The 25,690-nt window shown below is 37.4% G+C and overlaps 3 protein-coding genes across 9 annotated transcripts in view; 2 read left to right on the plus strand and 1 right to left on the minus strand.

Moving 5' to 3' along the window:
- Window positions 1–3,427, plus strand: part of LOC133522649 (protein sickie) — a 268,242-nt gene extending 264,815 nt beyond the window's left edge. For all 6 annotated transcript variants that reach the window (XM_061858067.1, XM_061858046.1, XM_061858037.1 and 3 more), the window contains 4 exons: window positions 423–615; window positions 815–973; window positions 1,526–1,609; window positions 2,189–3,427. In XM_061858067.1, the coding sequence (XP_061714051.1) occupies window positions 423–615; window positions 815–973; window positions 1,526–1,609; window positions 2,189–2,311 (559 nt within the window). In that variant the 3' untranslated portion in view covers window positions 2,312–3,427. The remainder of the gene's footprint in view (window positions 1–422; window positions 616–814; window positions 974–1,525; window positions 1,610–2,188) is intronic.
- A 2,343-nt stretch (window positions 3,428–5,770) lies between these two features.
- LOC133522788 (dentin sialophosphoprotein-like) lies at window positions 5,771–8,937 on the minus strand. The gene has a single exon (XM_061858238.1). It carries the CDS (start codon window positions 8,790–8,792, stop codon window positions 7,350–7,352), a length of 1,443 nt encoding a protein of 480 aa, XP_061714222.1. The 5' UTR covers window positions 8,793–8,937; the 3' UTR covers window positions 5,771–7,349.
- Window positions 8,938–11,902: 2,965 nt separating this feature from the next.
- The window catches only part of LOC133522728 (gamma-aminobutyric acid type B receptor subunit 1), a 179,208-nt gene continuing 165,420 nt past the window's right edge, over window positions 11,903–25,690 (plus strand). For both annotated transcript variants that reach the window (XM_061858165.1, XM_061858157.1), the window contains exon 1: window positions 11,903–15,930. The gene's annotated coding sequence lies outside the window, so the exon portion shown is untranslated. The remainder of the gene's footprint in view (window positions 15,931–25,690) is intronic.

Consider the following 25,690-nt stretch of genomic DNA (forward strand, 5'->3'; position numbering starts at 1 on the left):
CTTTGCCAATACACACAAAATACCACTGTGCATATTTATCAGCCTATAGCAAATCTTGAACGTACCTTTTCATGCCCCAATACTCAATATAAAATTAGGCTACTGATATTAACTGACAGGCCCTCGTGAGTGCGCACTCACGCACGAATATTCTGACATCGGCGAGAGGCAGATATATTCATGACTACATGAAGGTATCTATGTTGTCTTGTTCACATATCTATCCTTATTCACTCGACTCTTAATGCCTACCTTTAACACACAACATTTATTTACAATACAAGTGCGAAAAGCAGGGATTACCTATTCGCACGTGTATCTTACAACGTTTTATAGTACGGCACGGAAAGTGCTCATTCCCGCATAAAAACATTAACAGAACGTGTAGGTATTATTACAAAACACAAATGTATTTGTTATAGATACCTCCGCCGCAAGCTATTCTCGCTAGAGCTACGCCTGGGGCGACGCGAGCCCGCGCTGGCCGCGGTGCTGGAGTGGCTGCCGGGCGTGTGGTCGACGCTCAACGCGTTCCTCGAGGCGCACTCCTCGAGTGACGTCACCGTTGGCCCGAGGCTCTTCCTCGCTTGCCCTATGGATCTGGATGCTAGTCAGGTATTGCCTAAACATGCCAACCAATGTGATCATAACAAATCATCTTTACAAATTGAAGATGAAAAAAATTTGCTCGTATTAAGAGGATAGTGGACGACCGCTTCTTCGTACAAACGTAGTCCCCGTTTTAGTGGTGTCATCCAAAGTATCAGCAATTTGAACCCCATTGGCACACACATGTAACGTCTGTCCCTTGCAGGCGTGGTTCGCGGACGTATGGAACTACAGCATAGTGCCGTACGCGTCGGAGGCGGTGCGCGAGGGCGTGGCGCTGTACGGCCGGCGGCGGCACGCGGCCGTCGACCCGCTGCAGCACGTCAAGTCCAGCTACCCGTGGCGCGAGCCGAACCACTCGCACGTGAGTACTGACGCATATAGAGACAGGGACAACATGATAGTACTGATTGTGTTTTATTATATTGTCCCTGTCACACAATGTTTTATTAACATTTTATAAGTCTGTAGGTGACCCGGGACCACCGTTAGGGAGCAAATGCATCCGAGTTTATATATGGCAGAATTCCTCCCAGTCTCTGTCTCTGAACGCATTCGGACTTATGGCAGTTGGTACAGTAGTCATTAGATATATCGGAGCGTAGCCGCTTCTCAAAAATATCTGAATAGGTACGTTAACGTCTTCATAATAGAGGCTTTATTCGGATAGTCGTGAACACTTTCACCGCTCTGATATATGTGATTGCAATTGTACCAACGGCCCTAAGTCAGAGAATACAGGCTGGTAGGGATTATGTAGCCACCGTCTGTAACTGTAGTTTGTTCTCTAAAATTATAGGATTGCTACATTATGTTAACAAATTCATCGAATATGGTCAAGCATGATCAAATAGTCTAATTTTAGGCCCTTAATCGACTTTACGACAATTAGCTAAAATATGTATTCTATTTTCAGACTCTACGTGCGATTACTGTCGAGGAAATCGGGATAGAAGAAACCAATCAAGATCCAAACACCAACAACAACCAGGATCCTTTGGTAAGGACTTTCTTACTATTTATTTATTAAACGAGAGGTACTTTACACGGTAACAATATTGCGACATTATGGTGCTTATAGACATCACCCATTATGGAATGCCATGGTTATTGTGCACTAGCGGTAAGGCGTGCCTTCCGAACATGAGGTCCTCAGTTCGAGTCCCGGCCCTGAAATATGGAATTTAATGTACCACTAGTAAATTACCTCTACTCTACTCCAGACCAGCATTTCACAAACTATGGGTATAAATAAAAAAATATGCTCGAATAGATAGCGATATATATATCTTTGGCGTATACTCGAGTAGATGGCGACACCGTTTGATATTTAACACATCAGTGAAAGAACATGGGTCAAATAGCCATGTCATTCTAAGAGTTCGTCCTGTTTCGAAAGATGGCAGTAAAATTAGTTGACTACAAAATTTACTTTGACAATACGCCTTTATACTAAATTCTCTATTTAAGAAGGCCAAGAGGTAGATCCCAAATTTGGCAGTTTTGTTAGGTGGGTCGGATCTCAGTCAACTTTGGGAACCAACTGTTCCAGACTTTAAAATGACTCGTTTTTTTGCAGTTGAATATGCTGATGCGGCTACAAGAAGCGGCTAACTACAGCGGAAACCAAAGCCAAGACTCTGACAACGCGAGCATGGACTCGAATCTCACGCACGACAGCTCAGTGGGAAACGAGCTTTAAACTCAATGTTGTTACTAGTATTGTGCCGCTAAAAGCTAGTTTCGGAGTTAGTAACTTCGTCAAAAATTTGCTACTATAAAATCTTAAAGCAACAAAGAAAGGTATCTTGATGTCAAAAGCCTCACTATTTTCAAAGCTTAATAAAAATAAACTCGGTAAAAATGAATTTCTTTGTCTGCATTACTATTGTATTTTATGCGTGCAATACTTATGTCACTCGTTTCGTTCCTAACTGTATGATACATATATTATATACTAGACAGGCCCCATGAGATATGGCATGGCTCCAATGAGGTTGAGCAAGAGCACAATAAGTCATACTTATAAGGAAGTCTTATTTTTCAAGCAAGCTGCTGTCATGAATATTTGTTCAGTTATCTGCTTGTTTGGTTTAACTATAAGTACATTTATTCAAAGCCAAATAGTTGCCATATGTAAATTATTTATATTTATTTACATTTAATGTTATTTGACTTATTTGATTGTATACTACTAGAGTATAATTTGAAGGATACATTCAAAGGTTTTTATTCTGCTATATTTGCAAAAGCTAGAGCAAATATTGTAAGCACGAGTATTGGACCTTTCCACGAAATTGTTGGGTGATTTAGTTTTTTTGAATTCGACTGCTTCATATTAGAAGGGTTTCCTCTTGTGAAGCAAGTACGTTTAAAGTTCTATGTAACGACAGTGCCTGGAGTGATTTTTCTGTTTTAATAAGTATTTCTGAAACTTCTTGTTTATAATTAAAATGGAGCATTGTCTTTTTTACTCTTGTTATATTTTTGCAAGTTAGGATACGAATCGCATTTGTATTACAATGATATTAGATGTAATTGAATGTATGAAAGTGTAATTTTTTATACCATTTTCATATAAAACTCATGTACCTAATAAAAATATCTAGTTGTAAATAAAATATGTTTAATATAATTTTTTGTATGCTACTACTCTAACTGCTAGAACGCCATAACAGTATAGCGTTAATTTTGTATAGAAAAGTGTAACGACTATGTTATAATTATGTGTTCGGTATGGATTGACTTGTGTGCATAACTGAAACGTGATATCTACAATCTATGCTTTACGGAAATTGTGAAATAAACATTGATTATATTTATGCCCTTTACTTTGTCGCCTGCACCATCCTGCATTTCCCCCCTCCTTGTCACATTTGACAAACACCTGGTGTGACGTCGCATATTTATTGGTAATTTTGGTTTAACGAAATCGGCAATTCGAATTGCTTGTTAAGTATTATTTTAATAAAAAATATTTATATAAAAGCTATACCTAGGTATTACAAATTTTATAAAACGAAACCGATTATTAGGTATACAAATTACATGAATAAAAAACGACAATCGTTGCCAAAACTACTAATTAACTCCTTGTCAGATTATTCGTATAAAGATACAAGCAAATCTCGCCCTTATGGCAAGCGACAAAGTGGGTCGTTTTGCCGGCCGCGGTCACATTTATTTCGGTTACAGATGAAGTTAAAGAGACGTCACAAAGTTTGTGACTCCTTTTCCCCCTTGTTACAACATGTCACATTTTCTTGACACCCTCCCTCCCGCTAAACGTGTAACGTAATTAATGGATGACAAATTAGGGAGAGTATTGACGCACTACGGAACACAGCCAAATACAAAAACCAAATGACGCAGTTGTTAATGTAACGATTATTGTAATGTATAGTATAGTCTAGTATATGATTGATTCAATCGGTTACATTACCAAGTTAAGTATAAGGAGAGTCGTCTTTTCACTACATTATTGGTATCAATAAATTATAACTCTTATAAGCATTCTTGGCAGCATAATAGCTCACGCCGCCTTTACAGTCTTTGGCGTTCAAAGGGTTAACTGGTTTTATTTGGAAATAAAGTCCCTTTCAATAAATAACGTCAAAATTATACGAACGAACAAACAACAACGACCGATTTTTTTTACCACTTTTAAGGCAGTTTACTGAAACAGTAATCGACCACCAAGTTGTTACCAGTGGTGACTACTGGGATTTTTTTCCCACCTTTTACCACTGGTAACTACTGGGAAAAAAATTCCTACTAGTTACTACCAACTTGGTTTTAATTAAGGTGGGAATTTATTTCGCCAGTAGTTACCACCAAAATTTGGTTAGCGTTCAATACTAATAAAAAAAGTAGAAATATAAAGTACTAATCACTAATTAATTATAAGTTACTTAGTTATTCATTTAATGATAAGTCGATTACTGTTTCAGTAACCTGCCTTAAAAGTGATAAAAAAATCGGTTTTGACTGATTTTTTTGTTTGTTCGTATAATTTTGTCGTTATTTATTGAAAGGGACTTTATTGTCGATGGAACTTATGCCATTATCAACGATGCTCCTATATAAATACAACGATGCGCTACGCAGTATGGCCTAAGCGTCCTTGATAAAACATCTAGGATTCATAGATAACGTCACAATTAATTCAATTTACAATTAATAACATAAAAACGCTCTCATGCTCTCGAGGTTGATGGCAAAAAGGAAAAAAAACATATAATGTAATAATTAATATATGTAATAATTCCAAATAAAACAAAAATAAAATAATTATTATACGTAAAAATAAATAAATAAAATTTTAACAACATTTATTGAATTGCTATCGGCGCGTAGGATTAGGATAGGCCACCGTAGCGACTAAAAGTTAACACGTAATATAACCCCATACATGTTGTAGGACTGTTATCACCAACTGCTGGGCGCTCAGATCAACCAGTATAAACGAGTATCTCTGGCGAGCTCTCTTTATCGATGTCTCGGTCACGTTACGCTGGTCTGCGCGACAGCAATGAGAGCATTTATTTTGTTATTTGTAAATTGTGACGTTACCTATGAAACCTGGATCTTTTGTCAAGGGCGCTTCTGCGTAGCGCACCGTTGTATTCATATAGGAGCATCGTTGACAATTGCGTAAACGCCATCGACAATAAACTCCCTTTTAATAAATAATGTCAAAATTAAACGAACGAACAAACAACTCAGTCAAAGAGCGATTTTTTTTACCACTTTTAAGGCAGTTTACTGTAACAATAATCGACTTATAATTAAACGAATATTTTATTATAATTTTAATTCATTATTCATTAAAGCACTCCATATTTATACTGTTTTATTAGTATTGCACGCTAACCAAATTTTGGTGGTAACTAGTGGGATTTTTTTTCCCAGTCAGTCCCATCAGTGGTAAAAGGTGGGGAAAAAATCCCAGTAGTTACCACTGGTAACAACTTGGTGGTTTTGTAGTGGGAATAACCCGCAGAACTGGACTGAAGAGAGAATGAAAAGGGGAATACACCTCACCTTCAGTCCCCGCTGGACAGATGGGAATAGGTGCATTCATATGAATCATTCTCATCTGACCTCGCCTCATCTATGGTGCCTCTATGAGACATGACAATTATGTAAATAAGAAACAAAATACGCGACTTACAGTTTTTATTCATGATAATAAAGTAAATAAGCTATGGTTGCAGATATTTTTCCTGAATTATTGACATGGCAATGGAGCAATTTGGACGGAACCGGTTGCATATTAAGACTAGAATTTAAACATAGTAGACAGCTATATTCAAAGGAATCTTGGTACATATAAATAAGGCACAACCTTTATTACTTCAAATAACACCTGGAACTGTCAAATAGGTAATCAATTCATAACCAACTGGTGTCTGATTAGAAAAGCAGTAATTTTCGTACATATCGTAAAACAGGCTTAGAATAGGAATTATTTTATTACCTAACAATTATGTACAGTAAGCACTTCAGTACTACGAGTTTAGTTTGCTTTGAATTAAAGTTATTAAAGTATGTATATACATATAACATTAATACATTTCACACTCAGATTTGAGTGTCCCCTTTCTAAGGTTTCACACTAGCTTTTTATACGAGCGTACGCGTACAAGTGTGTAAGCTCGTATAGACTAAATGTAAGGAAAAGTAATGCGCGTGTAAGCTCGTAACGATCGTATCGTATTCGTGTAGAAAAATAAGCTAGTCTAAAACCGCCCTAGAGTCCATACAAGTGGCCCCTACTCTACTTATACTATATGCTTTCATATAATATGCTTTTGTTTGGTTAATGCCATGATAAAGTCAAATAGTACAAAAAAAAACTAAAATACAGGGACCTAACAAGGAAATATCCTTATTGTGGTTAATTTCCTAGTCCTAAATTCCGTATTTGATATTAATACAATAGTTGATGTAACAAATATGAAAAATTATGTGCCATTTTGATAGAAAAGGGTAGTTACTAATTGTTGGTAGTCATATTGTTTTTTTTGGTATACATACTATTATGGTACGGTCACGTCTGAATATATCCATACGGACAAAGTGCCAAAAATGTGTATACACTACCCTAATATATGGGGCATAAGGTCGTGTATACATATTTTTGGCACTTCGATCGTGTCCATATTTTCAGATGTGACTGTATGTGTGCTACTGCCACATACTTACATAACTACAACTATTAGGACTAATAGTAGATTTATCAAATAATTGCCATGGGTTGGTCGTCTCAAAAATATTGTACCTCTAGGGTTTGAAAGTAATAAAGGATTTAAAGGGTGTTGGCATTAAAAATGCTTGAGAAAGAGCTTGACTATCTCCTGAGAACATAAATATTGGTACATGGTCTAAAATTTCAGACATCTTGCAATCTGTTTAGAGCACCAAGTAGTAACATGGCTACCAAACCAATGGCTCCATAAGTGATATTACTTTAACATTTTACATTTGATTTATTATTTAGCTACTTAAGAATATATGAGTAAATAGGTTTCAATAGGAAATGACCTAACAATATAGATAATCAATACCACAAGCACCCTCAACAAACAGAGAAGGATTGAGACATTACATTATACACATCTCAATAATATTTTGTTTTACTCTAAAATTAACATTTTTGTTACAGTCACTATGTCGCAGCAACCATGTTAATAATTGATATAAATGTGAGTCGGCTAAGTTCATAGATAAGATTTAGATTAATCACTATGCACATCAAGACTTAAGTTTGAAAGTGATGGGATAGGAGATTCTGAAAAATCACCAGAATCCTCACTTGGAACTAAATTCTGATCACTTTCTGCATTTTTAGATTTATTACTTGCTTTTGATGGTGTAACTTCAGTCTCTTTATCTTTATTTTGATTGTGTTCAAATAAGTAACTTCGGTCACTGTACTCAATTAGGTCAGCTACATCAGATATGGACACAGAACTTTGAGAACTTTGTGAATTCTGATGTGGGCTTAAGAGTGGCGAAGTTTGATCCTTTATCTGATCTGGAAGTTGCAGCTGACTTTCAGGTATGCTCTTGTTTCTAGAGACTTGAGACAGTGAAAAATCCAAACTGTATTCTGTCACTTCATTCTCTGATTTAGTAGGATCATCTGTAGTCAGCAAGGTGCTTTTTTGAAGTTTCTTTCCATTTTCATGCTTCAAAGATAGTGATGAAATACTATTCATAGTTGCCGATGATGGAGACTCGGAGTTTGCTTTCATATTTTCAGGTTGAGAACTTGTGTGAGTTGGCTTCTGGCAACTTACAGGACTATTGTTAACATTGTCAACTGCTATAACCGGTATTGTTATATTTGCCTCATCTGGTGGTTTTAATGATTTAATATCTACATATGATGTGGACTCACTACTGTTATTTATATTTGGCTTAATTTCACGGTTTTGCAGATTTGTAGGGGGAGTGTCATTGTGTTGACTCAAGTGTTGGTCAAGGGTTAATCTATCAACATTACTTCTGGCTTGAGACAGTATGTGCTGGTTGGGAATATACTCTGAGCTCATTTTATCTCTCACTGAGTCACTGGATGTGTCTGTATCTGAATTGTCAAGAGGTAATTTCAAGTGAAGTTTATTCTTTTCATCTGATGAATTGTCAGAAGTTGAATTACTAGTTGACATACTGGAGTCTTCATGAACAATGTAAGTGCAGTTTTGGTCATCTTTGCGTTGTTTCGCAGTAAGCGAGTCATGTTGGCCCGCATTGCCGGCGTCCCCCTGCTCGTAGTACTTCTTCTGGTGAGGTCTGAGGATATTTTTTACGAACGTGACGAGAACAGGCTCCTTGGAATCATGGTTACCGTTTAAGAACTGAAGTCGATCAACCAAAATATTTCGGCCCTCATACATGTATTCCGTGCCCTGGCGCGACTCCGACATGTACACAAACAGCGTGTTTTTAAGGTTACAAAACTCTAAAAACTCGTGAACAATCGACAACGCCAGCACACCTTCTGGTATTTTTAAAATGTTGTCCAAATTCACATTTTGTTTCATATTTTCACAATCATCCTCAAACGCCAAGAAAATATTCGCACGAAGTAAGGCACGAATTTTAGCTAGCGATCCATTCTTTTCCAAAGCTTCTAACACTAAATCTCGAAGTTCTGTATCTTCAGCTTGAGCCATTGCAACACTTTTCGTTTACTTTCAGGAAACACTTAAGTTAATTAAATAAATAAAATAAATATTGAGCAGAAGCTAACACTGTTATTATTGTTTGTCATGAATTCCGATCATTTCATCTGCCACAGATAGGAATTGCAGACACCTACCTACTAAGTATTCGAAACTTTCAGTATTCGAACATATTCGAGTTTTTGTGACGATATATTCGTTAATATTGAATAGGTAGTGTAAAAAAATATATAGGTAAGGAATGTAAAATCAATTATAAATAATTTATGAAATATTATCTGTTTATTCATATACTAATCAAAAGCCGTCTCCAGACTATGCGCGTGAATCGCGGCGCGACATCGCGGAGCGGACATACCGCGACGTTGACGTAGACTCCACACTCGCACAACTTCACGGTGATTTCGCAGTTTGGTTCGCGGCAAGATGGCGCCGAAGCGTCAGCTGATCGGATTTAGTTTTCGGCAAAGCATTGATTCAAACTGGAAACTATCAAATTGATTTTTGATTGATCAAGTTCGCACCCAATATAACCAAGTAGCCACCTTAAGCTCCCTCCAGACTATACGCGTGAATCGCGGCGCGACTTCGCGGAGCGAACATACCGCGACGTTGACGTAGACTCCACACTTGCACAACTTCACGGCGATTTCGAAGTCACGGTGGTTCGCGGCAAGATGGTGCCGAAGCGTCAGCTGATCGGATTTAGTTTGCGGCAAGGCACTAATTCAAACTGGGAACTATCAAATTGATTTTTGGTTAGCCGCCATAGAATGTTATGTTATGACAGTTTACAGATTAACCGACTCGTGAGCGAATCGCGGCGCGAAACGATTGCGAGTGTGGAGTCTTGCAAGTTCGCGCTTCGCGTCTCCTTTGACGCGGGCCAAATACCGACAAAAACGGGGAATAAGGCACGAAGGCGTGAACAATCTGCGAAATCGACGCGAGGGCCATCCACACTCGCGTTCGCGGCTTCGCGCCCCGATTTGCGCACGAATGTGGAGGGCCCTTCATATTTTTTCATTTGTTGCACAAACTATGCCGTTGCAATAAATTGATTAACTTAACTGGTATTTCATCTATCGAATTCGTTGCTCCTATTTAAACTTGCGCGTATGTAAACGTTGAGCCCCCTCCAGACTGCGAGTGAATCGCGGCGCGACTTCGCGGAGCGAACATACCGCGACGTTGACGTAAACTCCACACTCGCACAACTTCACGGCGATTTGGAAGTTTGGTTCGCGGCAAGATGGCGCCGAAGCGTCAGCTGATCGGATTTAGTTTGCGGCAAGGCACTGTTTCAAACTGGGAACTGTCAAATTGATTTTTGAGATCAGGTTCGCACCCAATATAACCAAGTAACCGCCATAGAAGGTTATGACCAAGTTATGACAGTTTAACAGATTAACCGACTCGTGAGCGAATCGATTGCGAGTGTGGAGTCTTGCAAGTTCGCGCTTCCTGTCTCCTTTGACGCGGGCCAAATACCGAACGAGTGTGGAGGGCCCTTTAGGCTCGTGGCTCGGCTCAGGCTGACGCAACTAGGAACAAAATAAGTTTTGTATGGAACTTGTTTCGCAAATCTTTGCCAACGAAGAAAAATAAAACGTCAGTGCTATTTATTCTGTCAAGTTTACATCAAGTCAACTGTCAGCCTAATTGTTTTGTTTGTTATGAAGGCTTCAATGTTTTGTTCGGGTATTTCGTGCAATTTCTTTATTATTTAGTGAAAATATCGAAAATAGTGAACCGTGATCAGAGTAAAGAACGAGTTTGTTACAATGCCACCGAGAAAACGGTTTACTAAGTGTGAAATATGTGGCAAGCGAGCCACTCGAGAAAATCACGAAAAAAGGGATTTTATGACGAAATTTCCCTTGGATAAAGACCGGTACGTATTGCTTTAGATACTTTTGACCTTATTTTGGTGCAGCAGGCTTTAAACACATCGAAAATTTGATATTTTATATTATTTTTAGTTGTGAACTAGGGATGTACTAAAACTATCGATAATTGTATGTTTATTTGTATATCAGTGTAAGTAATTAAATAAAATATGTGAAATTTCCTGAGAACTTGCATGCAATATGACACAAAATTAATTCGTCGAAGATTTTCAGTGGAAAATTATCTATCATCTATGCATTAATGGTCATTATTTAACATATATGATTTGATTTATAGATGCATATTAGCGCTAAATAATCAGTTGATCATCTCATTAGCAAACACTTGGAATATAAACTGTACATAACCAAGGCTGTATGTTTTCAGATGCAGGCAGTGGGTTAAATTTGTTGGGAACGAAGACCTGATACATCTTCCCATAGAAAAGTTACATTTATTGAAACATGTATCTGCAGATCATTTTAAAATAGTGCTTTTAATAAAAAAAAATTAAGAAAAAAATAGTGAAGGATTTTATAATTACAATCTGAGTGTAACGAGGTATTCTAAAATAAAATCGTAGCGTAGTGAGGGATTCAAGTGTTAACGCCTATGGGTGGTATTCCACCTATGCAATTTCTTTGTCCAATGTGTATTGCGTCTGACATTTTGATTAATGACAGAGTGAGACGCAATGACATTGGACCAAGAATTTGGATAGGTGGAATACCACCCTAAGGTGGAAATATTTTTGCTATATTAATTTAACCTAAGAAGTATGCAAAAAACGGAAAAAAGTGATCCCTCCTAGTAGGGAAAAAAGTGCTACTTTGATCCTTCCTAGTGGTGAATAACAACAAGGTATTCTAAAAAAAAATCGAGTCCACATTAAGCCCGACCACGTATTAGTCCACTCATAGAACTATCCACTATATAACGTACAACTTAAATGTGGACTCGATCCTAACTTGATTTCGAGTACAAAATTTGTAGACAAGAGTCTATATTTCAACCCTCCCCATTTTATCGATATCGATAAGAAACGCAAGCGTGTAGCGTACTACACTATTTAAATTGCTTATGTTGGTACTATGGTTCTTTGACAGTTCTTTGTCGTACATTTTGGTAATGATTTGCGAAACAAAGGGATTCCACTCGCTAGTATGGAAGTCCCGTCTCTTAAAACGTAGTGATTATATGCTCTTTGGCTCGGCTCGCCGCTCACCGGGCTCAAACCGGGCTCGCAGCCGGAGCGGTTTTATGGCCACGAGTCAAAGGTGCTCGCGGGGGACGCGCGCTTGCTGTTTACATTCGCGTTCGTTTTTCATACGGTTATACGGTTACAAACCTACGTTTGAGTTCCAGTTCATAGAGATAAAAAATACTAGGCATAGAGAAATTAATAAGTCCTCACTCCATACACCAGTTTTCTTACCAAAACCATTACCAAACCATTACTATTTTCGTAGTCGACATCTGGCATCGTGTAGCGAATTTGTGAGTATTTCTACTTGGCAAGAGAGGGCCTACCGCAAACCACGTTTGACGTGTTTCCTCTCTGTCGCACTTGTAAATTCGTACGTAAATGTGACAGGGAGGCAACACGTCGAACGTGGTTCGCGGTAGGCCCTCAGATGTCGCGACTTACGTAATTTATAATGCTTAAAAATTTTCAGCTACTTGTAAATGCCATGTTGTAATATTACCTAGTTGGTTACTAAGTTCTGTTACTCGATTTGCAACCTCTTTATTTCCGTTAAAACAAATGCTAGCGAAAAAATAAAAAATGACATAATGTGGTGAATTTGTGAGCTATAATTATATACCACACATAACGCTTATCTCGTCGTATCTATATTGAATTGGGGCCTAAAAGAGAATTGTATCGCAGTAATTGCGTTGCACGAATGTGGGCATCCGCCAAACATGATTTTGAAGTTGCTTGAAAACCTAAAAATCAACAAACAATTTGTTTATCGCACAATTAATAAATACAATAGTACTCAGAGCTTCGATGACCGCAAGAGGTCTGGAAGACCACGCACCGTTCGGACCCCAGCTCTAATAAAGGCAGTAAAGGCGAGAATTGCAAGAAACCCCGTCCGGAAGCAAAAGTTGTTGGCAATACAGATGTCTGTGAGGAGAAGCTCCCTAAAAAATTATCAATGAAGACCTTGGACTACACGCTTACCGCAGACAAAAAGGTTATTTGCTTAATGGACGATTAAAGACTATGAGGCTAGAGAGAAGTCGCGTGTTATTGAAGCGGTACGCACAAAATGGCCACCGAAAAATACTATTTACAGATGAATTTTTTTTACCATTGAAGAATGTTGTAACCGCCAGAATGACAGAGTGTATGCAAAAAACAGTCAAGAGGCGATTGCGGCTGTTCCGAGAGTGCAACGAGGCCATCATCCCTCTAAATGTGATGATTTGGCTGGGTGTGTGAGTAAGTAGTAAGTAAGTAAATATGATAACGACGCCTGATTTATTGAAATCCAGTAAATATTACCTTTACCAGTAAAAATTACAGTTTTCGCACTTCTGGAAACTATCGGAGGACATTAGTAAGCAGTCTCCGTAGCCTATGTACGCCTGCAACTCCAGAGGAGTTACATGCGCGTTGCCGACCCTAAACCCGCCCCCCCTCGTTGAGCTCTGGCAACCTTACTCACCGGCAGGAACACAACACTATGAGTAGGGTCTAGTGTTATTTGGCTGCGGTTTTCTGTAAGGTGGAGGTACTTCCCCAGTTGGGCTCTGCTCTAGATCTGGAATGACATCCAACTGCCATCGTCTCTTTTAATGGGTCCCAGAAACTTTCTCAGCACCTTACGTTCTGTGACTAAAAGCTGATCTCCTCTTTGAGTGTTAGTGTCCAAGCCTCACATCCATACATCTGTATGGGGCGAATCACGGTTTTATAGATCCGTAGCTTAGTATGTCTATTAAGTAGCTTGGCCACCAACACCTTATGGAGCGCAGCACTACAGCGTAAGGTGTTTTGAATACGGATATTACTTTCTTCGTCTCTTGTATGGGTATCAGTGACAGTGTACCCGGGATATTTAAACTTAGACACTCCCTTGTAGGTGCTTTCTCCCACAAGTAGATTCTCTCTCCGGGCCCGACTGTTCCTGTACCGCTTCATGTGGAGATATTCTGTTTTACCGTGGTTGATTCTGAGACCCACTTTTGCTGCTTCCTGCTCTAAGACCTTTGCCTTTGCCGATACTTCCACCTCTTCTCGGCTTTCCCCTAGCAAGGATAGGTCATCCGCTTACCCTATCAGTCTATGCCTTCCATTATTTCGGCTCCGAATTCAAGTCCGAATTCAACTAACTTTGGACAACATGTTCCAGTACCAAATTGAAGCCTTGATTCCGTCCGGTACTCACCGCGAAATCAGCCGTTAGGTCGTCGCCTACTCTTACGCGCATTAGGCTTTTACTAGTGGTTACTTGGATCATATCGACAAAGCGAAAAGACAAATAGTAAATGGATGCTCTGAGCATACTTCCAGCTTTTCTTCATGATCTGTTTGAGGAGGAAAATCTGGTCAATTGTACTACGATTCTAGCGGAACCCACACTGAAACTCACTTAAGATTTTATCATATTTATGATCTAACAATTGTAGTGTGGTACTTGCCTTACGTTTGGTAACGAACTGTAACAGGAAAATATCCTTCTGTAGTAACAAAGGTATGTTACGATATATTTGGCCACTTTGACAGTTAGCTACGAAGGCTGCGTCATCGACGAAGAGGAGACTATAATATTTTTTTGAATTTTGGGATTTGTCTTATTGCGATTAGCTTTTTTTTTATGTTTGTCTGCGCCATCTAGCGGCTGACGGTAAAACTATGGTATCTCACTTTTATTAGATTCCTAAATAAAGAGATACGCGCGCTTGTTGTATGAGTCGTTTTTACTCGCAGTGCACGCACACATTTTTATTCACATTTTGGTAGATTCTGGGGCACAATAAGCAGCAGAAGGCTTACCGCGAACCACGTTCGACGTCACACTTACGTACGAATTTACAAGTGCGACAGAGAGGTAACACGTCGAACGTGGTTCGCGGTAAGCTCTCTGGTTTATTAGAAACATTTGAATCTTACAGTAAGTAGGTAGAATACATTGACATTTTGCAAAATTTTCATACTTGTAGCTAATTTCAATTATAAATATTGATAATAGCGAATTTTTTTGCAGTAGTTTGATTATTTAAAACTCCCGCAAAGCACCTAACAGTCATTTAGTATGTAAGGGTCTTTCAAGTGTGAAATGTCCACAGCAGTTTGACCTGCACTGGTTTCTGTAGGGTACACGCATGCGCTGTAAGGTTGGGGAAGGTAGCTAGAGACGTAAATAAAAAGAAAGGTCGCCCCTGAAATTCTGGCAAATGCCGAGTCAGCTGCGAAGTTGCCTTCAAACGCTATTGGCCGAAAGTTTGTCATCACAGATAAGGCAGCATTTAGTGCCCCATGAAGTCAGGCGCTGGTATATGTAGAGAGAAAAGGCAATATCACCTGTTTCACAAGCTGAAAAGATCTTGTAATTTTAGAAAGATTCTTGATTAAACTATTGCCGTCCTTGTCTAACAATATATTGATTTTAGAAAATTAATTATGCAGAAAATTTTATTGACGCTTGGTGATGGTATATCCATTTTTGTTTTAACTCCACCTACAGTGTCTTAAATTTTATTTTAAGCTTTAGTTCCAGAAGGTCGGTAGTGCCGAGCGGCACGTGGTCTCGTCTCTCTAAAAGCTTGCAAGATCTTTACACAGGGGTTCAATGCCGGGGGGTGCGGGCCTGCGCGCGGCGGCAGCGGCTGTGCAGGGGTCGCTGTCAGTCGAGCTGAGAACACGCGCCAGCCTGTCGCATGGTCCTCCTCTACGTCTGAACGATACATTGAAACTTTTAGTCTGTTCTCTAATCATATCCTTCTCACAAAAAAACTGATTTTAAAATACCGATACAACTTACTGAATTGCTTTCAGACTCTTTTAACCCAGTTTGTAGAACTTTTCCTCACAGTGATTGAACTTTCGCCAAAGAACTTTTAGTGGCGGGAAAACAATTTCATATCTCGCTTGACGTGTCGTGTCATATGTGTACGTAGAGTGGAGGGGGCGTTTGTCTCGGCTGGAGACATGGTATATTCGTCGTGAATCGATATTTTTGGGACATTCTTTGGCAGATACCATGAATTTCGAGGCAAAATAAAGGTACGCTAGGTTACGTTTACGCTTAAGTTCACCCTTAGATGTCCGAGTGCGCGCATGGATTATTTTCTTTGACTTCGACTGCTTTTTTCGTCTGTCGATGATTCGGTTGAATATTTGTACCTATATATCTATGCATTATAAGTATTAAGATGGTTTTGTTGGTTATTTATCCATTATTTAGGCAGAAGTACTTGAATGTTATTTGCACGTACCCCTTACTTTTCGTCGGCTCATTTGGAGAGTTTTCGCTAAAGATTTTCAGACACTTGAGCTTGAAACCTTATTGCAGCGCAGGCGTAATAGTTTAACATCAAAATAAGTTTCAGGTACGTGAAATTAGATAAGTTTAGTACCTACTTACTGCATGTATGGTTAAGTTGTCCCGTTTTTATATAAATAATTAATTAGTAATTTACGTTTTATGTAAAGTATTATATTATATATTATATATATTTGTTAATTTAGGTATAAGTCGTGTATAGTAGAATTAATAAATAGTCTGTCCTGTAATTAGGACTATATTATTTTCATATGCATAAATAAGATAAAATGCTATTTTGGTAAAAAAGTGATTTTCATGTGATTGCTCAAATGCACCACGTGGATTTGACATTTAATAGCTAACTTTGTACCTACACGTAGCCATTGACCGAACTGTAATAACACTTTGAATAAAACGTTACATTTTCAGATTATCTAAAACAATATTCATAAATATTGTTTTTCAATTGGAATATTTATTAATATTGTAGTATGTTTTCGAACAATATTAATAAATATTGTTTTTCCAAATAGTTCCTGAATTCTTTGGACCTATAATTTTACACAATTTTATTTAAAACAATCTTAATAAATATTGTTTTTCCAAATAGTTCTTCGTTCACTCCTTTCAAATTGATAGGAACCTAGTTCACAGAATACATCTACTTACCAAGTTTCAATAGTATATAGTTCTTATAGTTTCAAAAAAAAAGTGGCTGTGACATACGGACGGACAGACAGACAGACATGATGAATTCATAAGCGTTCCGTTTTTTACCAATTGGCTACGGAACCCTAAAAAAATCGAGAGTCGTGATCTGTCTCTCGAGCACTCTGGCATAGAAAGCGGAATCGAGCGATAGAAAGGCAGATAGAGATTTTCGACTTTTCGACCTTCTGTCCATATTTACCGCACAGCTTCGACTGCATCTTTGGACCTTTTTAATAGGACCTAGTATAATATTCTTAGGTATTTGTTATGGTAAAAACTATACATATAAATAACGTACTTTTATAATTTAATTTTGTTAGATAAAACTCCCCTATCATACCCACAAACAACGAATTGACAGCTGTCTTTCCTTATTATTGTTTTGATTTGTCTTGGCACCGACTTCAAACATATCAGTTGCCAGCAGAAAGGGATGTTTTATCCTTTTTGAAGTTGGTTGTTTTAAATGAAATAAAAAAAAAAATGAAATTTTAGAATCGGGTAAAACATAAAATTTATAAAACGTTACATAGACCAGGATCTCTAGAACTGCGTCGTATGCATAATTACTAAACCGCAATTTGATTTGAATATCAATCAGGCAGTGCAATTATGCTAATAGCTAGAATCACTTCCGATTTGTGAAGAGTATCTGTTTTTCGACCGGGAAAGTAAATATGAGAATACTAAGGGGCTGGTGGGAGGAATGGTACCACTTTTCTGCTTGCTAACATTGGGTTTCTTATAGCCTCGGAATAACCACTATACAAGGATCAGAAGTCAAACTGCAGTCTAATAATTATGTAGGTATACTCTAGAGATCCTGTTCTATAAAGAGTCAAATAGATTTAAAAAAAAAGCCATATATTTTGAAACACTGCAATGTTAAAATATCTCAAATAAATAGATGTTGTTCATTAGCGCGTCTCAAATAGTTTGGCATTTATCATTTAACGACGAGCGCTTTTGGGTGTTATTTAATATTAAACCAGTAATAGTTATGTACAAAATTTCATATTTGATATTGAAGCTGATAATTAATGCATTGTGCGATGTGCGAGCCTGTCCGTGCTATTATTCGAAATAGGAATATCATAATACATAATAATGTATACTTATTGCAAATACATATCCGGACGTCCAATAAGTTCTAATACCTAAGATCTAAGTATTTTTATAAATGCTTGTAACTTCCTTGTTCTCATTTTTAAAACAAAATATTAATAATTAGTAAATAATTGTATTGTGAGTAGCTGCATTAGTGAATTTAAAGTAAAATATTTAAAATACTTGAATAAACAAAAACTCAAAAAACCTTACAATAGCTTTACAGAGTGGGATTTCAGGATTACGGTACCCTATGTGATATCCAGTTCAGTCAGACACCCGTTACTTGGTTGGAAGAAGCTTCGCTTGATAGAAAAATAATTCAAACCTATATTTTTTATTTATTTATTTATTTAAAATACTGATCGGCGATTGGCTCTAGTAACACCTGATGGAAAGTGAAGACAAGGTCTAAGATGCAGCTCACCGGTTCAGTAGTAGCCTATTCATTCTTGCTTATTTCTTATATTAAAACTCACTTTTATTTATACTTAGGTACATTACTTGGTAAAAAGATAAATTACCTTAAAAGTAACGCCAATAATACTATAAATCACATTTTATGATGCTTGCTGAAACGTGTATTATTTATTTAACCCATATTAGTCAGCGAAATTGTAGATCTAGCCGCATCGCGTCTCTCGCCGTCTCGCGTCACTCCCTATCTTATTCAAATTAGGCGCTCTCATTCTTCGGCGTTGGAAGACTAAAACTGTAATATTAAGCATGTAGCTGGCGATTAATCGTCAAAATGTTATGTCTGGCATCGTGCACTCTGTTCTTGGCTGGTCAAATCGGACCTAAATTCGGGTACCTTAGTAGATCAAACGTAGAAATGCAAAATCAGATCCATCTAAAAATTAGATTACCTACCTACCCAAAATCGTAATGCATTAATAGTATCAATTAAGCGCAGATCGTAATTATGTACCTACCAATAAATTGTAACTATTATTTTAGCTGTAGTGTTAACCATAATATATCACACAACCGAGATAATAATTGTATCCATGGGAGGATAATAATATTTTCAGTGTATTTTCCGCAACTTTAATACAGTTATCTTTTGAATGCGGCGAATAACGAAACGGAGACATATTTTAATCAAACTATTTCCGATCTTAAACCATATTGTTGCATAAAGCCAGAAAGATGCGAGGAAATTGGCTGTCGCGTAACATTATCTCTGCTCTACTATCACGTAGCGCTCGCTATGTTTGCTAACAAATTCTGAATATATTGCCAAGTTTTCTACAAAAGATAGGTTTAAGAAACCGGCCAAGAGCATGTCAGACCATGTTCAGTGTAGGGTTCCGTAGTTACCCATGCGTCATAATAGGCTGCCTTAAACGGGGGCTATTAGTTAGTATCATGTTACTAACAAGCAATTCGCGGCGCTTTGTATTCTAGTGATTTTCTTGTAAGAGTCACATGCACCAATCATGAACCCAGGGTTAACCGGTTAAGCATGGAGTTAATATGGTTACCAGTACAATTTGACACTGGGTTAACGGTTTAACCGATTATTGGGATGGTGCAAGTGGCGCTTAGAGAAATAGAGTGCTATCTGGTTTTACTCGCTATCTGGTTTCATCTCTGACATCTCTCTTTCTCATACCATAATATTACTTTGGGTATATCATTTAGTGATCTAAAGTACTTATAAAATGTGTCGGACTGTGACTCAACTTTTGTAATATATTATTTGATTTGTGTCACGGATATTCTCTTACTCTGGAGTATTTATTTCTTAATAAACCATTTATCATGTAGGTTCTCGAGGGTTCGAGGAAAGCTGTATGATTTTCATTATACTTGCTCATAAAGGAAGGTATTTCACGCAGGTTTAGCGGGATAAATAGCAAAAATAATAGGTACATTTTGTTGCCATTCTACAAAGTCTGTCATTATGAACGAGTTCCGAGATGTTTTTTATGTTACGTAGGCGAATAAGACATCCTAATGATCCTTGCACCCGTACAAAAAACCACAATAATACAAATATTGGTTATATGAGTACTTATTACACCTATGGTTGCGAATACTCCCATGAAATTAAATGATATTATCAATTCAGCACTTTATATTACATTAAGTGATGAACAATGAAACTAATCACATTAACTTTTTTTATAAAGAAAACGCTCACAGGTTAAGATGAATTATTTTAATACAATTAAATTTTGAGTGAAAATAGCGGGTGCCGGTCTTACTTTTTTTTATACAACAACCAACGTGGCAATGATAGTTCCATTTAAACAAACAAATAAATAAAAGTTTTATATTTAGTTTAAGTTTCACAATATTTAATAGGTTAAAACGGGTCACTCGCGTATGCTAAGTCGAAAACGCTCGCCATGTTTCACTCCGTACCGAGGTACTCCGTCTGTTTTAACATATTTTTCCTACTCCTCAACTGTTATCTGTCATTTATGCATTCATTAACACGAATATAAGAACATACATAAAAGATTTCAAGAAAAGTCTATATTGTCTATTCCTCATAAAAGCTCTTGTGCTTTTATACGCTATAACGTTACTGCGATTAATGGCTACCAACCTAACAAAATCAAAACGAATACGGTTTTAAACTAAGTGCATTGATGCCAACTTACAAAATATTCATTTGGTTGCATAGTAAAAATAATTACTTCATAAGTCAGAAACACGCATGTGACACCCGTAATATAGCAACACCCATAGACTACGAAGACCGCTTAGCGTTGCTTGTTAGTCTCCGTAGGCTACGGTGGCCAAAATTGAGAAAAAACTGTCCAAAAAATTAATTTAGCAAGTAGCAAGTACCAGGGCCTCATGAGTTACGAGGAGGTGTCGCCGACCGGCCAGCCGCGGCCCGGGGCGGGCCGGGCGCGTAACAAGGTATGCTCGCGCGTCTTGGCTATATACTTTTGCTGTAATTTGTTTACCTAAATTAAGATTTATTTTTGTTGACTCGTAGGAAAAATATTGTATGCAACGTTGTATAAGTAGGTCAAAAATTTCTCGTGGCGTATTCCTTTACAATGTTCGCCTACGCCTTCGGCTCCGGCTCACATTGTAACTCACGCCACTCGCCTTTTTTGACCCTTCTTATACAACTGATGCATAAAATACTATAATATGTCTGTGACGCACGGAAATATGCAAATAAAGTATAATTTAACTATCAGATAAAACTTCCTGCAAAACTTAGCACTTTATCTACCAGTCAAGCTTATTTGAAGATTGTGAAACACCAACGATGACTTTATTCGTCAGATAAGTGGCAAATAGGAAACAGGCCCTAAGTCTTAGCAATAAACAACTTTAAACGAATAAAAACTAACTCAATTGAATATTCCAGTTTCACCGATACTTGATCCAGCGCGATGTTGCTGTCCTAATTTGCACAACGACAGTTATATATACTATTAAATTGCTTCGGTGGCAAGCTGAAGATTAGGAACTTTACAAGTCAGTTTATTGTAATTAGTGTTTTACTCCTTCAGCTTAATAAAATATGTATACGTTTTATTCAACAGTAAGGCAGGTATGGTAAGACAATTTTTTTAACGATACTCAATATCCTTGTTTTTATGACTAGTTTACGACATTCATACCTCTCATGTCACACACACGAGTTTTAAATCACACTGGCAAAGAAAAAAGTAATATTTTAAGCAAAATAAGTATTACGAGGGCGGGATGATAAGTAACTGGCCTTAGCTATTTAAAAAGTTTGAATTTAAAAATAAACTAGCGTAATTTAAGCTTCGTGTCTCTGGCTATCTGTGTTCGAAATTTAAATTTGATGGCTTAAATATTTTATCGATTTTCTGTTATTTGAAAATATATTGTGACGATTGTTTTCAAAATGGATAAAATTGAACAAAGAGCGGTGATAAAGTTTCTTTACATGAAGGGTATGAAGGGGATAGGTATTTATGAAGAGTTAAAGAATGTTTTAGGTGAATGTGCTCTTTCTCACGCCACAGTAAAAAACTGGGTGGCTGAATTTAAACGAGGCCGTACAAGTGTCCAAGATGAAGCCCGCTCTGGACGTCCAAAAAGTGCCACAACTCCGGAAATGGTCTCCAAAGTGCACGATATGGTTTTGGCAGATCGACGATTGAAGTTATCAGAAATAGCTGACACTACAGGGATATCAAAGGAACGGGTACATCATATTCTAAGTGAAGAATTAAATATGAAAAAGTTATCCGCCCGTTGGGTGCCGCGATTGCTTACGCACGATCAAAAAAGAATCCGCGTGCAAAATTCGGAAGAATGTTTGGATCGTTTTCAGAAAAATAAAGCTGATTTTTTGCGTCGATTTGTAACAACAGATGAAACATGGGTTCACCACTACACGCCAGAATCAAAAATTCAATCAAAACAGTGGACTGAATCTGGATGTTCGGGTCCCAAAAAAGCTATGACTGTAAAGTCGGCTGGAAAAGTTATGGCTTCCGTCTTTTGGGATGCTAGTGGAATTTTGATGATAGACTACCTTCCCAAAGGTAAAACTATTAATGGGGAATACTATGCTAATCTTTTAGATAAGCTTCATCAATGCATTCATCAAAAACGAACAGGCTTAGCAAAAAAAAAATCATCTTCCATCAAGACAACGCTAGGGTTCACACATGTGTTAAAGCCATGGCAAAAATCGGCGAATTAAAGTATGATTTGCTGCCCCATCCACCTTATTCGCCTAATCTGGCACCATCCGACTTCCACCTGTTCCCGAAGCTTAACACTTTTTTGGGTGGACAGAAATTTGCCACTAATGATGCCGTCATAGCCGCTGTGGAGGAGTATTTTGCAGGCCTCGAAAAGAATCATTTTATGGAGGGCATCGCTGCTTTAGAGCGAAGATGGAATAAGTGCATAGAGCTAGGTGGAGACTATGTCGAAAAATAAAATTAGTTTTAACACCGAAATTCAAGTATTTTCTACTTAGGCCAGTTACTTATCATCCCACCCTCGTATATACGCTAAAATGACAAATACGGTCCGCGATTTTGTTTATTGTTTGACGTAAAGGCACTTGTCAAACAGCTACGATTAAAAATTGTGTAAAAAATATTTAATTTTAATATCTAATTATTCAATTGTATCTTTTTAATTATACAAAAAGAAATAGAATATTAAACATGTATTTTTAACAAAACTTCATTTATAGCATGACTTTAAATAAATGTTTGCGCTATAGGTAAATAGTCTAATTGTTGATAAAGAATAGTTCAAATGACTTAGTGACATACTTTAAAAACATGTTTTTGATACAGTTGCTCAAAAGTGGTTCATTACGTAGTTTGTAGTGCTTTTTAAATTTCAAATTATTTAAATTTATTTTTGACCATAATCTATACGTCCACACTAAAGAGGTTGGATGTTTAAGTACTTTACATATTTTTTATTTCGCCATTTGACATGCATTACAGACATAAGCCATTACTACACGTAATAAAAGCAAATTCTGATCTATTTGTTGTATATAAATAAATCTTTACTTTCACTGGAAGACAAATCTCCAACGGTGTTAATGAATCTGGTAGAGAAAACCTAAACAGTCAATCGACTTTGATATGCAAATAAAAATTTATTTACAAAAAAAATATTTGTAAAGAATTCGTAGTGTCGATTCAACAAGTTCACTATTAACGCTCTATTCAATAGACATGCAATGGATTTCGTATTTGATCAAGCTTTTCTTCCTTTTCCCGTTTCAGTTTTTTTGAAATTGACGTTAAGCCGGGCAATCCAATTTCCATCAAGAGAATATTCGTTTGTTTTGGACGAGCTAAAGCAACGAAAGGAATCAATATTCGAAAAGCAAAAAGGACTATGTTTTATGGCCGAAACAATGTACGGGATCGGAAAAGCTCGTCTAGAATACCAAATATCGAATTTGGCCCCAAGCTCGCACCGGCTTTGAGCGGATTAGATACCAGTATACCCTCGCTACTGCAGTGTGTCGCCTGAAACGGAGGTCAACAAATAACTCGATTCACGTGCACCGGCCTTTATGAATAAACAATAACGGAATCTGAAACATGTTGTATGTTCTCGTTTTCAGTTTTATTTTTACACAATACCTATTCAATCAAAGCCATAACAAATTTCACAAAAGCCAGAGAGATGCATGGCAGTTTTGTATAGATAAATACCGGTAGAGGTACTAGAGGTATTACCAGGGGAGGTGTAAATCGAGGATTCACCCCATACTTAAAATCTGCAGTCCCTTACGTGATTATACAACAGTTGTTAAGTAAGACGCGCCCGCCGGTGCTTGAGGTTCGCACTCCCGGGGGGCTGGCGCCACACACATGTAATGTAATGTACGGAGGTATAAGTAGCTAGTATTTATACGGAAGTTTCCTCATTAACTCACCGAGACAGCCAAAGCTGCTTGAAATAATAAAAGCGTTGGCCCTCACGAGGCAGAGCTCAATGCAAAGAGAATTTAGGAAATTCATCAAAAGGAAAATTTGTATAATGTTAGCAGAGATTCTGCAAGCATTTTTAGTTTAATTTAATCAAAATTAACATTTCGAAAAAGAGTCAAGAGAAGTTTTATATTGAATATTACTGTAAATCAATTGTCACATTACTGTAGCAATTCATTTGATGAATTATATTAGCAATCCTATGTAATTTAAGAATATCAACATATAGGTACGGTCGGAAAGGTACCTAACACTATAAAACTTATTTTTTTTACAAACCTCTTCTTTCCAATTGTATCTTTCCCGGACTGAATTACATCATGTTTTTCTAATTAGATATATTAGATGCCTACTAAGTTCAAACGATACACGGTGTCGCATTCAGTACGGATACAGTACTTACGCAAAGGTGCAGTAGGTCCAGCTAGCAGTTTTTGAAAAATATTAGCGCTTTTATAGATAGGCTGACAAAATTTTTGTTAGCAATCTTGAGGTCTTTCTCTAGCAACTTCATCGATTCATAACGCGATTTTATTTTTGATGAAACTCATCGATTACTTCTTTTAAGTAAAAATCCAGGCCACGCACAGCCAGCTCGCTCACTCTTACGCTAAGTGTGAGTGAGGGAAGGCCTTGAACCCACGGGGTCTTAAGATAACTTTTTTGCTGGTGATCAGTGTATGGAGTCAAATTTTGTTCATCTAATTGGCAGCACTTAAGATCCTTTACCGTTATCGTTACCGTTAACGCTTTTTTTTGTTTCATATTAAACGTGACACACTGTATCAATAAATATTAAAGCCGAACATATAAATACAAATACATAGGCTGGTAATTCAAAGTAATTACCCGCACGGTATAATTTGAGAGATACGGGGAACACACGATTATAATAACCCGGAATTCACGATAACGCTGGGCAGTCAGACTCGACGGCGACATGCCGTTTACGGGACTTATAATAAAATTTCCGTTTAGCCTGCGCATTTGACAACGCCCACAAGCGAGTGCTGTATATACAAAACTTAATATTAATCGCGATTCGTGTTGTTTTTCTTTTATGCATTGTATTTTCCTCAAATACTTGTAATTTTTTTTTATCATCATCATTTTTCCGTTTTGGCATCTTGTAATGATTCTTAATTGAACACTAAATGATGTAATTTTTACAAACTCTCCAATTAATCCTTGGAATGACAGCATTTGTTGGCGCGCAAACGTAAAGAATGACATAAAAATGAGATCTATG

This window comes from Cydia pomonella, chromosome 1, assembly GCF_033807575.1.
Source record: "Cydia pomonella isolate Wapato2018A chromosome 1, ilCydPomo1, whole genome shotgun sequence".
Lineage (NCBI taxonomy): Eukaryota > Metazoa > Arthropoda > Insecta > Lepidoptera > Tortricidae > Cydia > Cydia pomonella.

Excerpts from the sequence above, each read along its gene's own strand:
- LOC133522788 (XM_061858238.1), bottom strand. The coding sequence starts at position 8,792 with ATGGCTCAAGCTGAAGATACAGAACTTCGAGATTTAGTGTTAGAAGCT.